This window comes from Phallusia mammillata, chromosome 1 (assembly GCF_965637545.1).
Source record: "Phallusia mammillata chromosome 1, kaPhaMamm4.hap1.1, whole genome shotgun sequence".
Lineage (NCBI taxonomy): Eukaryota > Metazoa > Chordata > Ascidiacea > Phlebobranchia > Ascidiidae > Phallusia > Phallusia mammillata.
The window spans coordinates 23,520,287-23,536,682 of NC_137252.1; the positions used below are offsets into that span (position 1 = coordinate 23,520,287).

Below are 16,396 nucleotides of genomic sequence, written 5' to 3' on the forward strand. Positions count from 1 at the left end.
CCTTCTTTAAAAATTGTTATCGCCTTTACAAAAAAACTTTATTAAACAAAGATGTTTATTTTTAAGGACTGTTTTCTTACTACTGATTGTTCTGTTTTTAATGGTTACAGGCAAATTACTGTGGCTCGTATATGCCAGATGTTGTTGCTGCTATCCCTTCACTTTAGTCATTTCCGCATATCTCAACGAATTGCACCAAGCTTAAGCAAAAACGGATGTGATTCAAGGATGTACACCATGAAACATATGTTGAAATTTGCTATTTAAAAAGCAACAAAGATGTATGAAGTTATCATTTGCTTTGTGAAACCACGCAAACAAATAAGGTAAGTGTTGTTTTATGTTGCTGTCGAAAAAAACCTAAATAAAGCACTTATTATTGTGTCGCTAACATTGGGGATTGTTATTTACAAGTCGAAGGCGTTGATTGTTTTATCGGTATGAGCTATTTATTGGTATTTTGTTTTTTCTTGGAAGAGGGTTTCGAGTGAAGCACGTTTCGACATTGTTGGTTCATAATAGAATTAATTGTTTTAAAGACGTTTTTATTTTGAGCTTTCCAGACTGTCGCTTACCTGTGTTAAATTATTTACATCAATGTCGGTTTTAAACGTTGTTTGTTTTCATAGATGAACAAGCTCTTGCTCCTCACCCTTCTCTTGGGACTCGTCCTCCTTGCAACAGAGACCACTGATGCAAGAAGAATCTATTACCGAAGGCGACACCGCCGATGGTGGTGGAGGCGACGAGTCTATTACCGCCGCGGGGATGAAGGTTTGTAAAGCAATTAAGTAACTTTTGGAATAACATCAATACATTATCGACACGCAATGAAAAACTTTTGTTTTCTGTCAGTTTTGCGCTTATCTTATACCCAATGTTATCTGATGCACATTGGCAATCGTTCATGTAAACTCAAAGCCGTTTAAGGCTTTCCTTAAATTGTAGATGTGGGTATTTTAATGATCGTTTTGTTTAGAACCCGAAATGTTTGAAGACCAGATCCCAGATGATGAGCTGGACATGGAAGAGTAAATAAATGTAAGTTTGATTGAAATTATGACAATTTTCACTGCTTGTACTGTTTATACATGAAAATCTGGTTTCAAAGCAAACATTAAAAAGTTTTAAACAAAAAATAATACTTTGATGCGTTTTGCTTAGTAATATTGGCAAAATCTTGATTAGCACTCTGTTTATGGTTTGTAATTTGAATGTGTAATGGTTTGATTTTTTGTTATTTAACAAGTTGTTATGTTTACAGAACACTGGAAAGTCGACATACACAAGAAATTACATCGTTCTTGGTGTAAGTTGATCGACAATAAAATTACAAAACGAAACAAAAATCATTGTGTCGTGGATTGATTTAGCGGGGTTTTGAAACTTACAAATACGAATCTTTAAAGAAAAAATGATAATATATATTTACTGCAAAATATTTTCAACCAAAAACAATTCAACCAAACATAGTTTGCATAAAAAGACAAAAAATGCTTTATCCCTCTATAAAAATTACCGTGCAACATATGTTTAGCCTATAAAAACAACCGGAAAATCATACGGACAGGATTTGGCGGTTAAACCGGCTTTTACATCCTGTACATAAAAATATTAATACCCTCAACCAACAATAGTAACAGGAACAATATGGACTATGGAGGGTGTAATTGGTTAGAGTGGCGTCTTTCCACTTTTCAGTACCAAAAATTACAAATAGGCGTACATACATTGCACACACCTTTTGTGATACACGAAATCTAAAAATCAGTTTTTGTTTTCATGCTAAGAAGAACAGAATACATTTCGGTTGCACATACGCATGATTTAACAGTCGTATTAAAGGTTTGTGTGATATTTTTTCTAATCACCCCCGTATCTTGTTTTCCCGGACGAAGTTTACCGTGAAACTGCTTTGAACCAATATGTACCCGGTGTGTTTCACCAAATAAAAGTCCCTTATTGTCTCGTACCGTCAAAAACACATCCACTATAACGTACATTGGTTCATTACTTTCTAATGAGTTGCTGGCTTTCGAGACAGTTTATTAATTGTGGCTTACGCACACAAATTTTGCCTTAAAGCGAGTTTTTGAAATAAAAGTCGTAACAATCAGTCAAAAATTGTATCCCGTAATTGGCCAAAATTTAAAAGCCTCACAGACGCAGAATATAAAGTAACATTCTGATATTTTATTACTTCTAGAGGAACATTTGATCACTAATAAAGTTGCAAGTGCTTCAGTTAATGGTATAGTCCAGTAGTTCTCAAACTGTGCGTCGCGACGCCCTGGTGCGTCGTTCAGTTTTCCAAGGGCGTCGCAGAATAGTTGCGTTTCGTGACTTTTTGTTGTTGCATCAATAAACATAACTTTAATAATAAGTTTCCTCATTAACTTTTATTTGCTGGTGCGTCGCCCAGAAAACCAGAAACTTTTCCAGGGACGTCGCATCAAAAAGAGTTTAAGGGCCACTGGTATAGTCTGTTGATAAATTAACTAATAAATTGCATACGTTCAACTTTTGGTGGTGACGTACGATGTAGTTTCTTGGTTTCATGTGCCGTGATGTTATTGGGCATTACCTGCACCAGATGTATTAGGGTCTAATAATTAGACAACAGAAGCTGTTCATAAAAACTAAATCTAGCATAAAAATCGCTTTTAGGTTGATTTTAGTGTTATTATTACTATGGAACCTCAGACCAACCCTAATAGCAGTAAACGTCCGAATTTCAAACAAATTGGTTTACTAACACTGGACTTTGGCTTGCGTCCGGTCTGAGAATTTCTGGTAGGTGGAGTTTATGGTGCTGAATCAGCAATTTGGGTCCATGCTAAGAATGATTGCAGAGTGAGCACCATAAACGCCTATGCTCCGTTGCGCCACCTACCAAACAGAGCGCAAGCCAAATTCCAGTGTTAGTAGTTCCTCCGTTTGAAAACGTTTGCGTGCGCCACATGGCGGAATTTAGCGAACCTAGTCACAAATTGGTGTCATATTACGTTTCATAGAACCGTGTATCAAAAACCGCAAAGACAGCAATAAACTTAAACAGCTTTAAACATCTTTGTTAGCAGAAATAAGGTAAAATAAACATACAGTCTTTAACGAGTATTACCGTGATAAATATTAAATGGCCGTTTGCTTGAATCACCCTAGAAAGGCTTATCGGGTCATTTTAAGAACTTGTAATCTACGAAATACCAAGTCTGGACATAGAGAGTGCATTTAAATATTATTTTCGGACACAGATTTTACGCCCGAATTCCGGACTTGTCTTCGAAATTCTGGACGTCTGGTACTCCTAGGCTATACGGCAGTTTTAGTACTTTTCGGTGTATAGAACAGGGCTCCTCAACCGGGGTTCCGCGGAACCCTAGGGTTCCGTACAACTCTCTCAGGGGTTCCATAGGGATTCCCCGACCTTTCTTGTACCAATTCAAAAAAGGATTCATAATATCATTGTGGCGAATAGCAACGCTCGCCTGTACAATCCAGTTAACCTTGTCTAGTTTACCAATTCTAGTTAACCCATTGATCAATTGTGACGTAATAAACCAAGCTTTGCTACTCTGTGGCCGAAGTGTGAGACAAATACAGAAACGACAAATCCAAGTAACATGGCAAATCGTTGCAGTAAATCGTTTTATTGAAGTCAACTTATATTATGTGCTTAGGGTGTGTTGACTAAAAACAGTGTCGTATAGGCAACAGAACATTTTGGGGGTGCCAAATTTTTTGTGACTTTTAACAATTTGTTGAATAACAAATCCAAGATCATCTGCTATTCCTATTTCCTGAGTAACACTAGGTGTTAGGGATGTGCCAAAACTGCAAACGTTCTGTTTGGTCGAGCACCGAGCATCTCAAGTTAATGCTCGGTGCTGGGCCGAGCACGCCCCGTGCGTTATGACGTCACAAAAACTCCCCATTCTACATTAGTTTCAGCTCTACAAGGTCTTTTAAGTCACCAGCGGTGTATTACGCTGTAGCATGCCCATGAAGTGGGCGTTTTTCCACCATCTAATACATTTGAAAAATCATTCATTTTGTTTATAGACACCCTTTCGAACACCAGCTACCTTTGTTAGCAGGGCATGATATGCAAATTTAATGCTCGGGCCAGTTGAGCATCAAAAACAGCGATGCTCGGTACAGAGTACTAGGGTTCTGGCTCGACTCGACTCGGCCCGGCCCGGCCCGGCCCATCCCTACTAGGTGTAAAAGGTGTTTTCTCTAATGACTGGTGATGTTTACTTTAATATTTACTTAAAGTCTTACAATTTCTTTGCTCAGAGAGCTAATAAAAACGCTATGCTCAGAGAGCTAATAAAAACAAGTGTCTTTTTAATAATTATTTCCTAAAAATTTAAGAAATATTTCCATTTTTGCCAATTTAATAACTAACATGCGTATACTCCGACCCCTTTGGCCACGCCACTGGTTAAAAACGCACACATTTTCTGGAGCCTATTGTTTTACATGGTTAGACCTATTAAGATTTTTCTTTGTGGGGTTCCGCAAAATTTGACAAATACTTCAAGGGTTCCGTGCCTCTAAAAAGATTGAAGAGCACTGGTATAGAACATTATTTGTTTTTTTTAAACAATCTTTGTTTTTTCAGAAATCTCCAAAATGTAGACACAAACAAGGCGTCACGAAATTCTTGATAAAATAAGATCGACAATAAAGTTACCCAACAAAAGTTGTGTCTTTTAACTTTAAAAAAAAATTTTCGTCTTTACAAAACACATTATTAAACATAAATGTTAATTTTTCGGGACTGTTGTGTTGCTACTGATTTATTCTGTTTCAATGATTTTATGGGCAATTTATTGTGGCTCATATATGCCAGATGTTGTTGCTGCTATCCCTTTACTTTAGTCATTTCCGTCCATCCCCAAAACAAATTGCACCAGGCTTAAACAAAACGGATGTGATTCAATGATGTACACCATGAAACATATGTTGAAATTTGCTATTTAAAAAGCAACAAAGATGTATGAAGTTATCATTTGCTTTGTGAAACCACGCAAAGAAATAAGGTGAGTGTTGTTTTATGTTGCTGTCGAAAAAAACCTAAATAAAGCACTTATTATTGTGTCGCTAACATTGGGGATTGTTATTTACAAGTCGAAGGCGTTGATTGTTTTATTGGTATGAGCTATTTATTGGTATTTTGTTTTTTCTTGGAAGAGGGTTTCGAGTGAAGCAGTTTTTCGACATTATTGGTTCAAGTAGAATTGATTGTTTTAAGGACGCCAAGAAGTTTTTTATTTTGAGCTTACTAGACTGACGATTCACTGTGTCAAATTATTTACATCAATGCCGGTTTTAAACGTTGTTTATTTTCATAGATGAACAAGCTCTTGCTCCTCACCCTTCTCTTGGGACTTGTCCTTCTTGCAACCGAGACCACTGATGCAAGAAGAATCTATTACCGAAGACGACACCGCAGTTGGTGGTGGAGACGACGATTCAGGCGACGAATCTTTTATCGCCGCGGAGATGAAGGTTTGTAAAGCAACTAAGTAAATTTTGGGGGAAAAAAACCATTATCGACACGCAATGAAAATCTTTTGTTTTTTGTAAGCTTTAAGCTTATCTTATATTTAATGTTATGTGATGCACATTGGTAATCGTCCTTGTAAAAAGATTGTTTTGTTTAGAATCCGAAATGTTTGAAGATGAGATCCCAGATGAAGATAATGAGCTTGACATGGAAGAGTAAATAAATGTGAGTTTGATTAAAATTATGACAGTTTGCACTGCTTGTACTGTTTATACCTAAAAATCTGGTTTCGAAGCAAGCATAATCAAGATACTACTTTAATCCGTTTTGTTTTGTATTAATGTCTAAAATTTAATTACCACACTGTCTTTGGTTTGGAATTTGAGTGTGTTAGGGTTGATTTTTTTTATTCTAATTTAACAAGTTGTTTTGTTTACAGAATACTCGAAAGTCGACCTAAACAAGAAATTACATCGTTCTTGGCGTGATTTGATCGACAATAAAATTACAAAACGAAACAAAAATCAATGTGTCGTGGATTGATTTAACAGGTTTTTGAAACTTACAAATAAGTTACGAATCTTAACGGAAAATGGCAAATGATGTTTTTTGTGGCAAAATAGTTTCTATCAAAAACAATTCAACTAAACATGATTTGCACCAAAAAAATATTTTATCCTTCCCTAAAATTTTAACATGCAACATTTATAACTTTAGCCGGAAAAAATTACACTTTTTTCTCGTTTACACATCGCTTGATTGTTTTTGTTTTCACAAGTTTGGTAGTTAGTGATATTAATGTTACAGAACATATCGTTTGTAAACTAGAAGAGTGGCTTTCTGATATACTTCCATTTTATATATTCTATACGATATTTACCAATTTACCTACACATCATTTGATCTACACATATGATTGTTTTTGTAAACAAAAACAAATAGGTCCCCACACGCGCGTTTGTGCGGATTTACATTAAAAAATGTTGCGGTGATTTTTAAATTCTTAAGGACAAATTTTTAGAAAGCATTAACCCAACAATAAAAAAAATTGTTCGTATTCTTTTTGCACTATTATTGTCATGTAATTACAAAAACATTAAAAAAACGTAACAAAGACTTAAATCTAATCTCTTGCTTTGACCCAGATATAGTCCTCCAAGGTCGGGTTTTGAACACAATTTTTTTTAGAAAGCTGTAACAGTTGTGTTACAGACACTTTAAATTAAAAAGCAATTTGCTAGCACGCCGTCCTTAGTATTCAACAATACTGTTAAGCCTAATTTATGCATGCCTTGAGTATTGACTCCTAAATTGATTGTCAAAAAAAACGCTACGTTATGAAGAAAGTTTTGAACTGTGTTTGTAATACCGACTAGTTGACCTTAAGTAACCCGTGGTCATGCGGCGGCCAACCTGACAACGAGCATTTAAAAAAACATTTATTTGGCAAAAAAGTCAAGTTTATTTTTTCATCTTTACTTTGATTAACAAAGTTTTTCTTGACATATACAAAACCGAAGCACGGTTATTAGGTTTAAATCACGTCATAGGTGTAAAACCTTCGCCAAAACTAAAAATGTGAGTGATAACTTAATAAAACGACTTAGCATTGCTGTGCAAAACAGCTGATTTCTAATCACTGAAACGACGTCTCGTAAAACGTCTGTACGACGTCAAGCTGAGCCCTCCGGCTATCGTAAACCAGTGAGTTACTCTCTTGGGACTTCTGCCTACAGCAGTGGTTCTTAACCTTTTTGGTGTGGTTTCCCACTAAAGTAAATCACCAAGTCCGAATTTCCCACTCTGTTATTTTTATAATGATGTTTTGTGTCCAACAAAAAATGATTCTTTAATCAAAATAATTTTGTGAAGCGATTTGGTCGAAACCTTAAAGGTACACTGAAATCTTATTTAGTGATTTCGTGGGTAAGTAAAATTGTGTGGGATTTTGAAAAATCTCAGGTGCTTGCAATAGTCATTTATCGCATCACAATCAACAAACCAAATGCATTTATTCGCGAACAATAACAAAGTCATTGATGCTTTTAGTAATGTCTGTGACGTAACAAACGATTTTTAGATTTTTATGCGCCTTGTAAAACTAGGTGAAGTTAATCTTACATGTTGTTGCGGAAAATATTGTATTAAATTAACTTTCAATGGTTGATTTCAACCCACGGGTCCGAGTTTGATGACTTCTGACTCACATAATTTCCCTCTAAAAACATTAAATTCCCCACTATTGGGAAATTTCCCACTGGTTAAGAACCACTGGCCTACAGTGTCTTTCTTGACCAAACGAGCGTTAGACACATTTACGTTTCGGGGGCCTGTGGGTGAACCTCTGGGCCATTCGGGGTCAAACTTCTAAAGGATCAAGTTCAGATTGATAACTATAACATATGTCCAAATTTGAATAAATTTGAAGCACTCCTTCTTTACCACACGAGCGATAAAAACCAGCGTTAAAAATTTTACGTTTCGGGGGCCTGTGGGTGAACCGCTGGGTCATTCGGGGTCAAACTTCTAAAGCAGGGGTTCTTAACCTGGGGTGCACGCACCCTCAAGGGGTGCGAGAACTGTTCCTAGGGGGTGCGGGGATGCTGAATTATTAAGGTTGGTTAGGTCTATTCTATTCAAGCAATTACAGAAGGGGAAGCGAAAATTGGTTAGTGATTTGAAAGGGGGTGCGAAAATTGGTTGGTGATTTGAAAGGGGTGCAGCAAGGAAAAAAGGTTAAGAACCACTGTTCTAAAGGATCAAGTTCAGATCGATAACTAACATATGTCCAAATTTGAATAAATTTGAAGCACTTTTTCTTTACCAAACGAGCGTTAAAAATTTTACGTTTCGGGGGCCTGTGGGTGAACCGCTGGGTCAAACGGGGTCAAACTTCAGGAGGGTCAAATTTGGATTATTAACTAACATCTCTGTAAATTTGAATAAATTTGAAGCACTCTTTCTTGACCAAACGCGTCTCACAAATCAGCGTTAGACAGAAAAAAGAAAAAAAATACGGACAAAAACAATATGTGTCCCCTTCAGGGAAGGGGACCCATAAATATTTAAAGTCATTGCTTGTTACGCACACCAGAACCCAGTTAACACCAGAACCAGGGCAATCATATGTTTACAATTAATGTCAGTTTGTTTAATCCGTTTAGAAAAACGGCCAAAACTCTATTTCAAAAACCATACGTTTAGTTTGTCACGAGTTACTGGATATGACGGGAAATTAATTTTCCTTTTTAAACCAATCTCTTTTATCGTGCAATATGTGTGTTAGCGTATAACAACAACCGTAAAATCGTATAGACACGATTTGGCGGGTAAACCGGTTTTTACATCCTGTATGTAAAAATTATAGTCTCGACCAACAATAGCAGAAGGAACAATATGGCGGGTGTAATTTGTTAGAGTGTCGTCTTCCCACTTTTTAGCACCAAACATAACAAATAGGCGTACATGTAATGTACTACTTTTGGCGGTACAGGAAATCTATAAAAAAAACGGTATCTTGTTTTACTGAATGAAGTTTAACGTGAAAGTGCTTTGCATTAATACAACTCGGTGTGTTTAACCAAAAGAAAGTCGATGATTGTTTCGTACCGACCAAAACATTTTCTAATGAGTTGCTGACTTCCGAGACTGTTTATAAATTGTTCGTAGTAATTAGTCAATAAATTGTATCCAGTAACTGGCAAACATTTTAAAACCCCACAAACACAGAACATAAAGTAACATTCTGATATTTTAATGTTTCGATAGGACCATTTGATCACTATTAAAGTCCATGCAAGTGCTTTAATTATTGGTAAAATTTGTTAGTAACTAATACATAGTATACGTTCACCATTTAGTGGTGACGAATGATGTAGTTTTTTGGTTTCATGCGTCTTGATGTTATTGGGCATCACCTGGATCAGATGCTTTATACAACAGAAGCTGTGCATAGAAGTAACACATCCTGGCCCCCATGAAAAAGGTCCGTACGACTTTGAAACAACAAAGTGGGACGTGATTAAGTTTAACTGTCATGAAGAGATGTTCCTGTTTAAAGGTTTGTAACAAGATTCACGTCGACTTTTAAAATAACATGAACGGTCAGACTTTTTGTACGCCGATTTCTTACAAATAGCACAGAAAATAAACGCCGAAGTCAGTTTAAAACATGGATGGAGGCGTTATTATAACAGACCAAACGCAAAACTCGTTAAGTCTATGGATAATATTAAAAATCCATCTGGACTTTCGGGTTTATATATAGTTTTTCTGTGTTGATGTGCTAATCTGAGTTGTCACGTTTTATGGAGTGCGCACCTAAATACTATTTGGCGAATTATGTTTTCAAACAAGTTTTGCTCCTACGGCAATTATTATCGCAACAATACTTTAGAAACAATTTTGATCACAAAAAAAATTGCTAATGTTTGAACAGAAAGTGCTTAGCTTAATGTTAGAATGCATTACAATGCCTCATGTTTACATCATTGTGGTGTTGACTCTGGGTGTGGAACACAAATTCTTGCATGTTTATCGCAATAGCACACAGCTTCTCTATCTAATGAAGTAGGCTAAAAACAATCACGATTTATTGGTAAAACAGTACCTTGGCTTTAGTTGCTGAGGTATTATGAGTCCACATTCGGACCAGATGTTTTTGCATCCGTCCATAAATATGACTCAATTGCTTTCCTTTCCTCCGCAAAATAAGCGACCGCACGAGATAAAGCACATAGGAAGTTATTAAGTTTTAAAATTTGCAAAACAGATGTTTCCATTTGCTATAAAGGAGGCAACGCAAATACACGAAGTTATCATTTGCTTTGTAAAACCACACAAAGAAATAAGGTGAGTGTTGTGTTATATTACTATATTTTCCGGTTAAAACAAAATGTTGTGTCGGTAGTATTATAAATGCCTGGATTGTTGAAAGGTTCGGGTCAAAGGTGTTGATTGGGTTTAGCCTACAGATGCTGAAGTGGTGAAGTCATTTTTAGCTCTGGGTTTCTGTATGGTAGATTTTGACATAAGTTGTCAACGTTGTATGTTTTTATAGATGAACAAGCTCTTGCTCCTCACCCTTCTCTTAGGACTCGTCCTCCTTGCATCCGAAACCACCGATGCGATAGTCTACCGAAGGCGACACCGCCGTTGGTGGTGGAGACGAATCAGACGACGATTCGTCAGGCGACGAATCTTTTATCGCCGCGGAGATGAAGGTTTGTAAAGCAATTAAGTAATTTATGGAATAATATAAATACATTATCGACACGCATGAAAAAAACTTTTGTTTCTGTAATCTTTAAACCTATCTTATATCCAATGTTGTCTGATGCACATGGTAATCGTCCATGTAAACTCAAAGCCGTTCAAGAATTTCGTTAAATTATACATGTGGGTATTATATTGATCGTTTTGTTTAGAATCCGAAATGTTTGAAGATGAGATTCCAGATGAAGATGAAGAGCTTGACATGGAAGAGTAAATAAATGTAAGTTTGATTAAAACAATCACAATTTGTAATACTTGTACTGTTTTTGCATGAAAGTCTGGTTTCAAAGCAAACATAAACAAGTTTTAAACAAAAGATACAACTTTAATTCGTTTTGTTTGTAATAATGTTTAAAATTTAATTACCACACTGTCTATGGTTTGGAATTTGAGTGTGTTATGATTTGATTTTTTATTCTGGTTTGACAAGTTGTTTTGTTTACAGAATACTCGAAAGTCGACATTTACAAGAAATTACATCGTTCTTGGCGTAATTTGATCGACAATAAAATTACAAAACGAAACAAAAATCATGTGTCGTGGATTGTTTTAGTGGGTTTTTGAAACTTACAAATACGAATCTTTAAAAAGAAAATGAAAAATACTGTTTATTTGTGGCAAAATATTTTCAAGCAAACACATTTTTTGTTGAAAAAAAAAATTGTTGAAAAAAAACTATGCCTTAGTTTGCACAAAAAGCCAAAAATGCTTTATCCCTTTTTAAAATTTTAACAGCTGAAAAGTACTTTTTTCTCGTTAACACATCGCTAGTTTCTTTTGTTTTCATTACATCTCGATCAAACTCTTAATTTTCACAAGTTTGGAAGTTAGCGATTTTAAGGTTACAGAACATATCGTTTGTTAAATATTTGAAAGACTTGCTTAACGAAAAATACCATTTGACATTAATACCAGAAATCATATGTTTACAACAGTGGTTCTTAACGTTTTTATGAGGGCCGAACCCCTACGATATTCTTCAGCCTTTGGCCGAACCCCAAATTTACATCCTAGGTTTTTAACCCATTTTGTTTGGTGGGTCATAATTAGTTTTTTTCAAACGAAGTGGCAATAGTTACTGTTTGTCATTTTGTTAAATTCTGACATAATAGTACAAGTAACTTGTTTCATACTTGGTTTATATCATGTATTTACCATCTAATAGCGCCAAAAAAGCCCAGATTAATTTCTAGCTCGGTGCACAGATTGAGCTGCACAGCGAGGAGATCAGTCTGAAGTGTTTATAATGTCATAATCTATATTGTGGTGCTTGTGGTATCTGTTTTGTTCGCATTGTTGGCACACAATAGGCGTACAAAAAGTCTGACACATATGGTTTTCAGGCTGATAATACTCTTTTTAGTACCATAAAAACTGTTTAGAGCAGCTTGATACACCCCTGTTTAAGTTTAACCTGCCGTTTTAGCGACTATGGAAGTTGGACAAAATAGAGTATTTGTATTGTACTTCAAAAAGATCTTCGTCGAACCCCTGATTTAGCGTTGCCGAACCCCTGATTCAGCGTTGCCGAACCCCTGGGGTTCGATCGAACCCCGGTTAAGAACCACTGGTTTACAATTAATTTCAGTTTGTTAAAGTCCGCGTACAAAAAAATCCGACAACTCTACTTCAAAAACCATACTCTTTGGTTTGTCACGAGTTACTGAGTACGACAGGAACGTATTTTCCTTTTTGAACCGATCTACATTAGGCCTACCGTGTAATATATGTTTAGCTCAATGGTGCACAACCTGCGGTCGTGAACATGTTTATTAAAATATGTGTATTGGCGGCCGTGACGTAAACAAAACTCTTTTGCTAAATATTTTGATTTGTAAACTGCTTAAAGCAATTTTTGTGGTACTGAAAAGAGTATTACCAGCCTAATAACCATATGCGTCAGACTTTTTGTACGCCTATTGTGTGTAAACAATGCGATCAAAACGAGTACCACAAGCATCACGATATAGATCAGTACTCTTAAACCTTTTTTGGCTTGGTGAACCCTTAAAGTTGTTGTGACTAACTCATGCACCCTGTTTACTTAAAGATAAACTGAAGTTAAAGGCGATATAAAAAATCATTATGCATATTATTACGTCTAAACATCAACAAGTATCATTACGTCTAAACATCAAAAAGTACAGAGGTTTATTTATATATCAGTTTTGAAACTTACATCTTTTTTGTAATATCCTGAAAGTCAAATATTAATAGTTTATTAAAAGTTTGTGATGCACCCTTGTATACCTTTTCGTACTGGTGCAGCCCATGCATATTTCGGTACACCCTAGGGTGCACCGTGCACACCGGTTGAAGAGCAGTGATATAGATTATGACATCATAAGCACTTAAGACTAATCTTCATAGTGTGCAGTTCAATCTGTGCACCAAGCTACAAATAATTCTGGGCCTTATTGGCGCTATTATAGGCCTACCATATTTTCATCACCAAAAAGGAGGACACATACCCAAGAAAAATATTAACACTCACTTTTGTGCCCAAAGAAAATGAAGGCATAAGATATTTGACGAATTTCACGCAGTCGACTATTATTGTCCAATCTGGATGAAGTTTAACTTACTATAAGTTGTCAATTTCAATTAACAATGACCACAATTCACGGTACCTAATAGTCGACTGCGTGAAATTCGTAATGGGTACCTAATAAATACCTAATAGGTACCTAATAAATACAAATAGGTACCTAATAAATACAGAACTTAATAGGTACCTAATAAATACAGAAAATTCAAAAAGTAGGACAATTAGGTACTTTTTATTGTCCTTACGGGACAACTTACTTTTTCTGTTAAAAAGGAGGACATGTCCTCCAAAAAGAGGACGTATGGTAGGCCTATGCTATTAGATGGTATATATATACATCGTATAAACCAATTTCTTTATAATAGTATTTTAAAACAAAAATAAACAGGTAAACGGGGGCCGAAGGTTGTGCACCCCTGGATTAGGGACTAAATTAAACAAAAATAACTATTTTTTAGGTTGATTTTAGTGTTATTATTACTATGGCACCTCAGACCAACTCTAATAGTCCTAGCCGTCAACATGTTTTTACGGGGTTCGAACCCAGGACACTCCCGGGGACGAATCCCGTTTAAGGTTTTTTATGTCTGTATATGAGTCAGGTGCGCTAGCTAGACCAGTCAGGTGTGCTAGCTAGACTTCTTTTTTGGTGTGCTAGCTAGACCATACATATTGCATTTAAAAAATGTGCGTGCGCCACCTGCCGGAAATTAGCAAATCACTGTGAGTTCTTTTGTTAGTAGCTTCACAGCAGGGGTTCCCAAGCTTTTTACAATCTCGTACCACTTGCCCAGGTAAACTTTTTCAATGTGTTATCCCCGTGTCAAGTTTGATAGTGTCTGTGTTATCTTCCGGTTATGTTTGGATATCGAGTCTTGGCTTTTTCGCCGATGTTTCAAAGAAAATTCGCGAATATACGCTTGGAGTATAGGTAGCAAATCAATCATTTTTTGAGAACTGGATTTTCAATGAAAACTACGCGTAAATTACCCTTAAATTTTGCTAGGACATTTAAAACCATTACCGAACAACATTGATAATTAAATCCATGGATGTTCTGTATTGCCACGCGCAGTGTTTTTTTTAAGGTGGACCGTTTCGGTCCCCCAAATTTCTCCAGCGGTTTCCCAAAATTTGCCAGTAGCCTAATAAATAATTCGTTTAAGCAAATATGGCTATTTTTGGTATTTAAATGAAACACTTGCGGTCTCTTAAAACTACTTAGCGGTCACCCAAACCAAACCTTAAAAAAACCCTGGCCACGCGTACCACTTCTTACACCAAAACTAATTTAATCGAATCATATTTTGTTCAGAAGAATAACATTGGCCCACTGAAATAACACTAAAGCACCACAACTAAACCCAATGAGATTTTTGTTTTTGTTTACTGGCAATCAATTGGTCGAACAAAACATAAAGTTGTGAATTCATTTTTTGTGAAAAAAAAACGAAAGCTACTCGCGTACCAATTGAAAAACTTTCGCGTACCACTAGTGGTACGCGTACCACAGGTTGGAAGCCCCTGCTCTACAGTGTAACAAGATTCATGGCTGTTTTAAAAGTAACATGAACGGTCAGACGTTTGTACGCCAAACAGTACAGAACGTATACGCCAAAGTCAGTTCAAAACATGAGTGCAGGGGTCATTAAAAGACCAAACCTAAAATCGTTCAGTCTATGGATAATATTAAAAATCGATCTGGAATTTCGGGCACGAACATTAAAAAATGTTATGAGATAAATACTTGTAGTGATCAATAAGTTGTTTCGGTACAAGCTATAAACCGAGTCACTACAAATGTTCGCTGATGAGTCTCAAGGTTACAACCGCGTCACTACAAATTAAAGAGGTATACCACCGTCCTTAACCTCCCAAGCTCCTGAGCTTGTCAGGACCGGAGTCCTGGAAACTCCACACACGTGTCTTGCACTTTGGTTCGTTTGTTTATTGCAGGAGAAGGGAAAGGGATAGAAAAGAGACAAGAGAAAAGGATCGAAATGAACGAGTGCGGTTTTATATATACTCCGGATAAAGGCGTTAAATCGTACACATGTGCTCTTGCGATTGGCTCTTGCACAAATTCCCACACAAAGCAGCATCCAATCACAGCATGAGACAAAACATACGGTTAAAGCACATAAACACCAGATCACAAAGTTTCATCTGCATCCTAATTAACTGCGACAGGAAATATTACAAAGTCCGAACATGATTTGTCAATGCAGTGGGATTTGGTTGCTATACATTTTAACTTCCTCGCAGCCTTTGAGCTAGCGAGTCAAAAACGAGCTACTTTGGTACACAATTATTGCAAAGTTTGCACAAACTGTCGCAACCGCTACATACTAATCATTTTCATGTCACCTATAAACGAAAAAAATGGATACCCCTGGGTGGCCGTTGATAAAGGAAAGTGTGGTGTGGTCGTCAGTGAGGACAGTGACTGTGCATGCTTCGTATGAATAATATTTGGGACTGAAACGAAAGCGGTCGAAACATAATTTTGGCTGACAGTGGTTGAAATTTTATGGAAACTTTTCGTTTAAAAAGCCTGTCCCAATTTAAAAAATAACATGCAGCTAATGGTAAGCAGTACTTAAAATAAAAGAGTATTTGACTTGCTTTAAAAAGGCTGGTAAACCAGTGTTTTTGATGTTCTCTATATCAGTGGTCGGCAACCGCCGGTCCGTGGCCCGGTACTGGTCCGCGAGGAGTTTGTTACCGGGCCGTATAATTTTTCAGGTTAAATGCTGTACAACATTTTGACCATGTAGTTTATATCATGATAAACTAATTTAAGCGTTTTTATTGCTAAATATGTGTAGTTTTTTGAAGACCGGTCCGCGATAAAATTTTACTTTCAAAAACGGTCCGCAGTGCCAAAAAGGTTGCCGACCCCTGCTCTATATAGTTAAATGATTACAATTATTGAGAATTTTAACAATTATTATTGCTTTTGTTAAATAACTCCAAAACGTCGGATATTTTACCACACAAACCAGAAATGCTATATGCTTAAAATCAACAGCTTATTTATTGGGGCCGAAAGACGCTTA

At 36.4% G+C, this 16,396-nt stretch overlaps 1 protein-coding gene and 3 long non-coding RNA genes across 5 annotated transcripts; 3 read left to right on the forward strand and 1 right to left on the reverse strand.

Annotated features, from left to right (window-relative positions):
* Window positions 1-254: 254 nt before the first annotated feature.
* Window positions 255-1,349, forward strand: LOC145230236 (uncharacterized). Its single transcript, XR_013860612.1, has 4 exons — window positions 255-326; window positions 630-774; window positions 980-1,041; window positions 1,265-1,349. It is a non-coding gene; the product is annotated as an uncharacterized LOC145230236 (long non-coding RNA).
* Window positions 1,350-4,978: 3,629 nt separating this feature from the next.
* Window positions 4,979-6,039, forward strand: LOC145209370 (uncharacterized). Its single transcript, XR_013855080.1, has 4 exons — window positions 4,979-5,048; window positions 5,361-5,517; window positions 5,673-5,740; window positions 5,955-6,039. It is a non-coding gene; the product is annotated as an uncharacterized LOC145209370 (long non-coding RNA).
* A 990-nt stretch (window positions 6,040-7,029) lies between these two features.
* LOC145209371 (uncharacterized) lies at window positions 7,030-7,868 on the reverse strand. The gene is made up of 2 exons (XR_013855081.1): window positions 7,788-7,868; window positions 7,030-7,241 (listed from the first exon to the last, which is right to left on the reverse strand). It is a non-coding gene; the product is annotated as an uncharacterized LOC145209371 (long non-coding RNA).
* A 1,133-nt stretch (window positions 7,869-9,001) lies between these two features.
* On the forward strand, window positions 9,002-11,319 carry LOC145209339 (uncharacterized). 2 transcript variants are annotated; one of them, XM_080079612.1, is made up of 5 exons: window positions 9,002-9,575; window positions 10,287-10,366; window positions 10,575-10,737; window positions 10,942-11,009; window positions 11,235-11,319. In XM_080079612.1, exons 1-4 carry the CDS (start codon window positions 9,416-9,418, stop codon window positions 11,001-11,003), a joined length of 465 nt encoding a protein of 154 aa, XP_079935738.1. In that variant the 5' UTR covers window positions 9,002-9,415; the 3' UTR covers window positions 11,004-11,009; window positions 11,235-11,319. The 2 variants fall into 2 exon arrangements, with proteins under 2 accessions (XP_079935738.1, XP_079935739.1); XM_080079613.1 differs by having other exon boundaries at window positions 9,003-9,575; window positions 10,308-10,366.
* The last annotated feature ends 5,077 nt before the right edge of the window (window positions 11,320-16,396 follow it).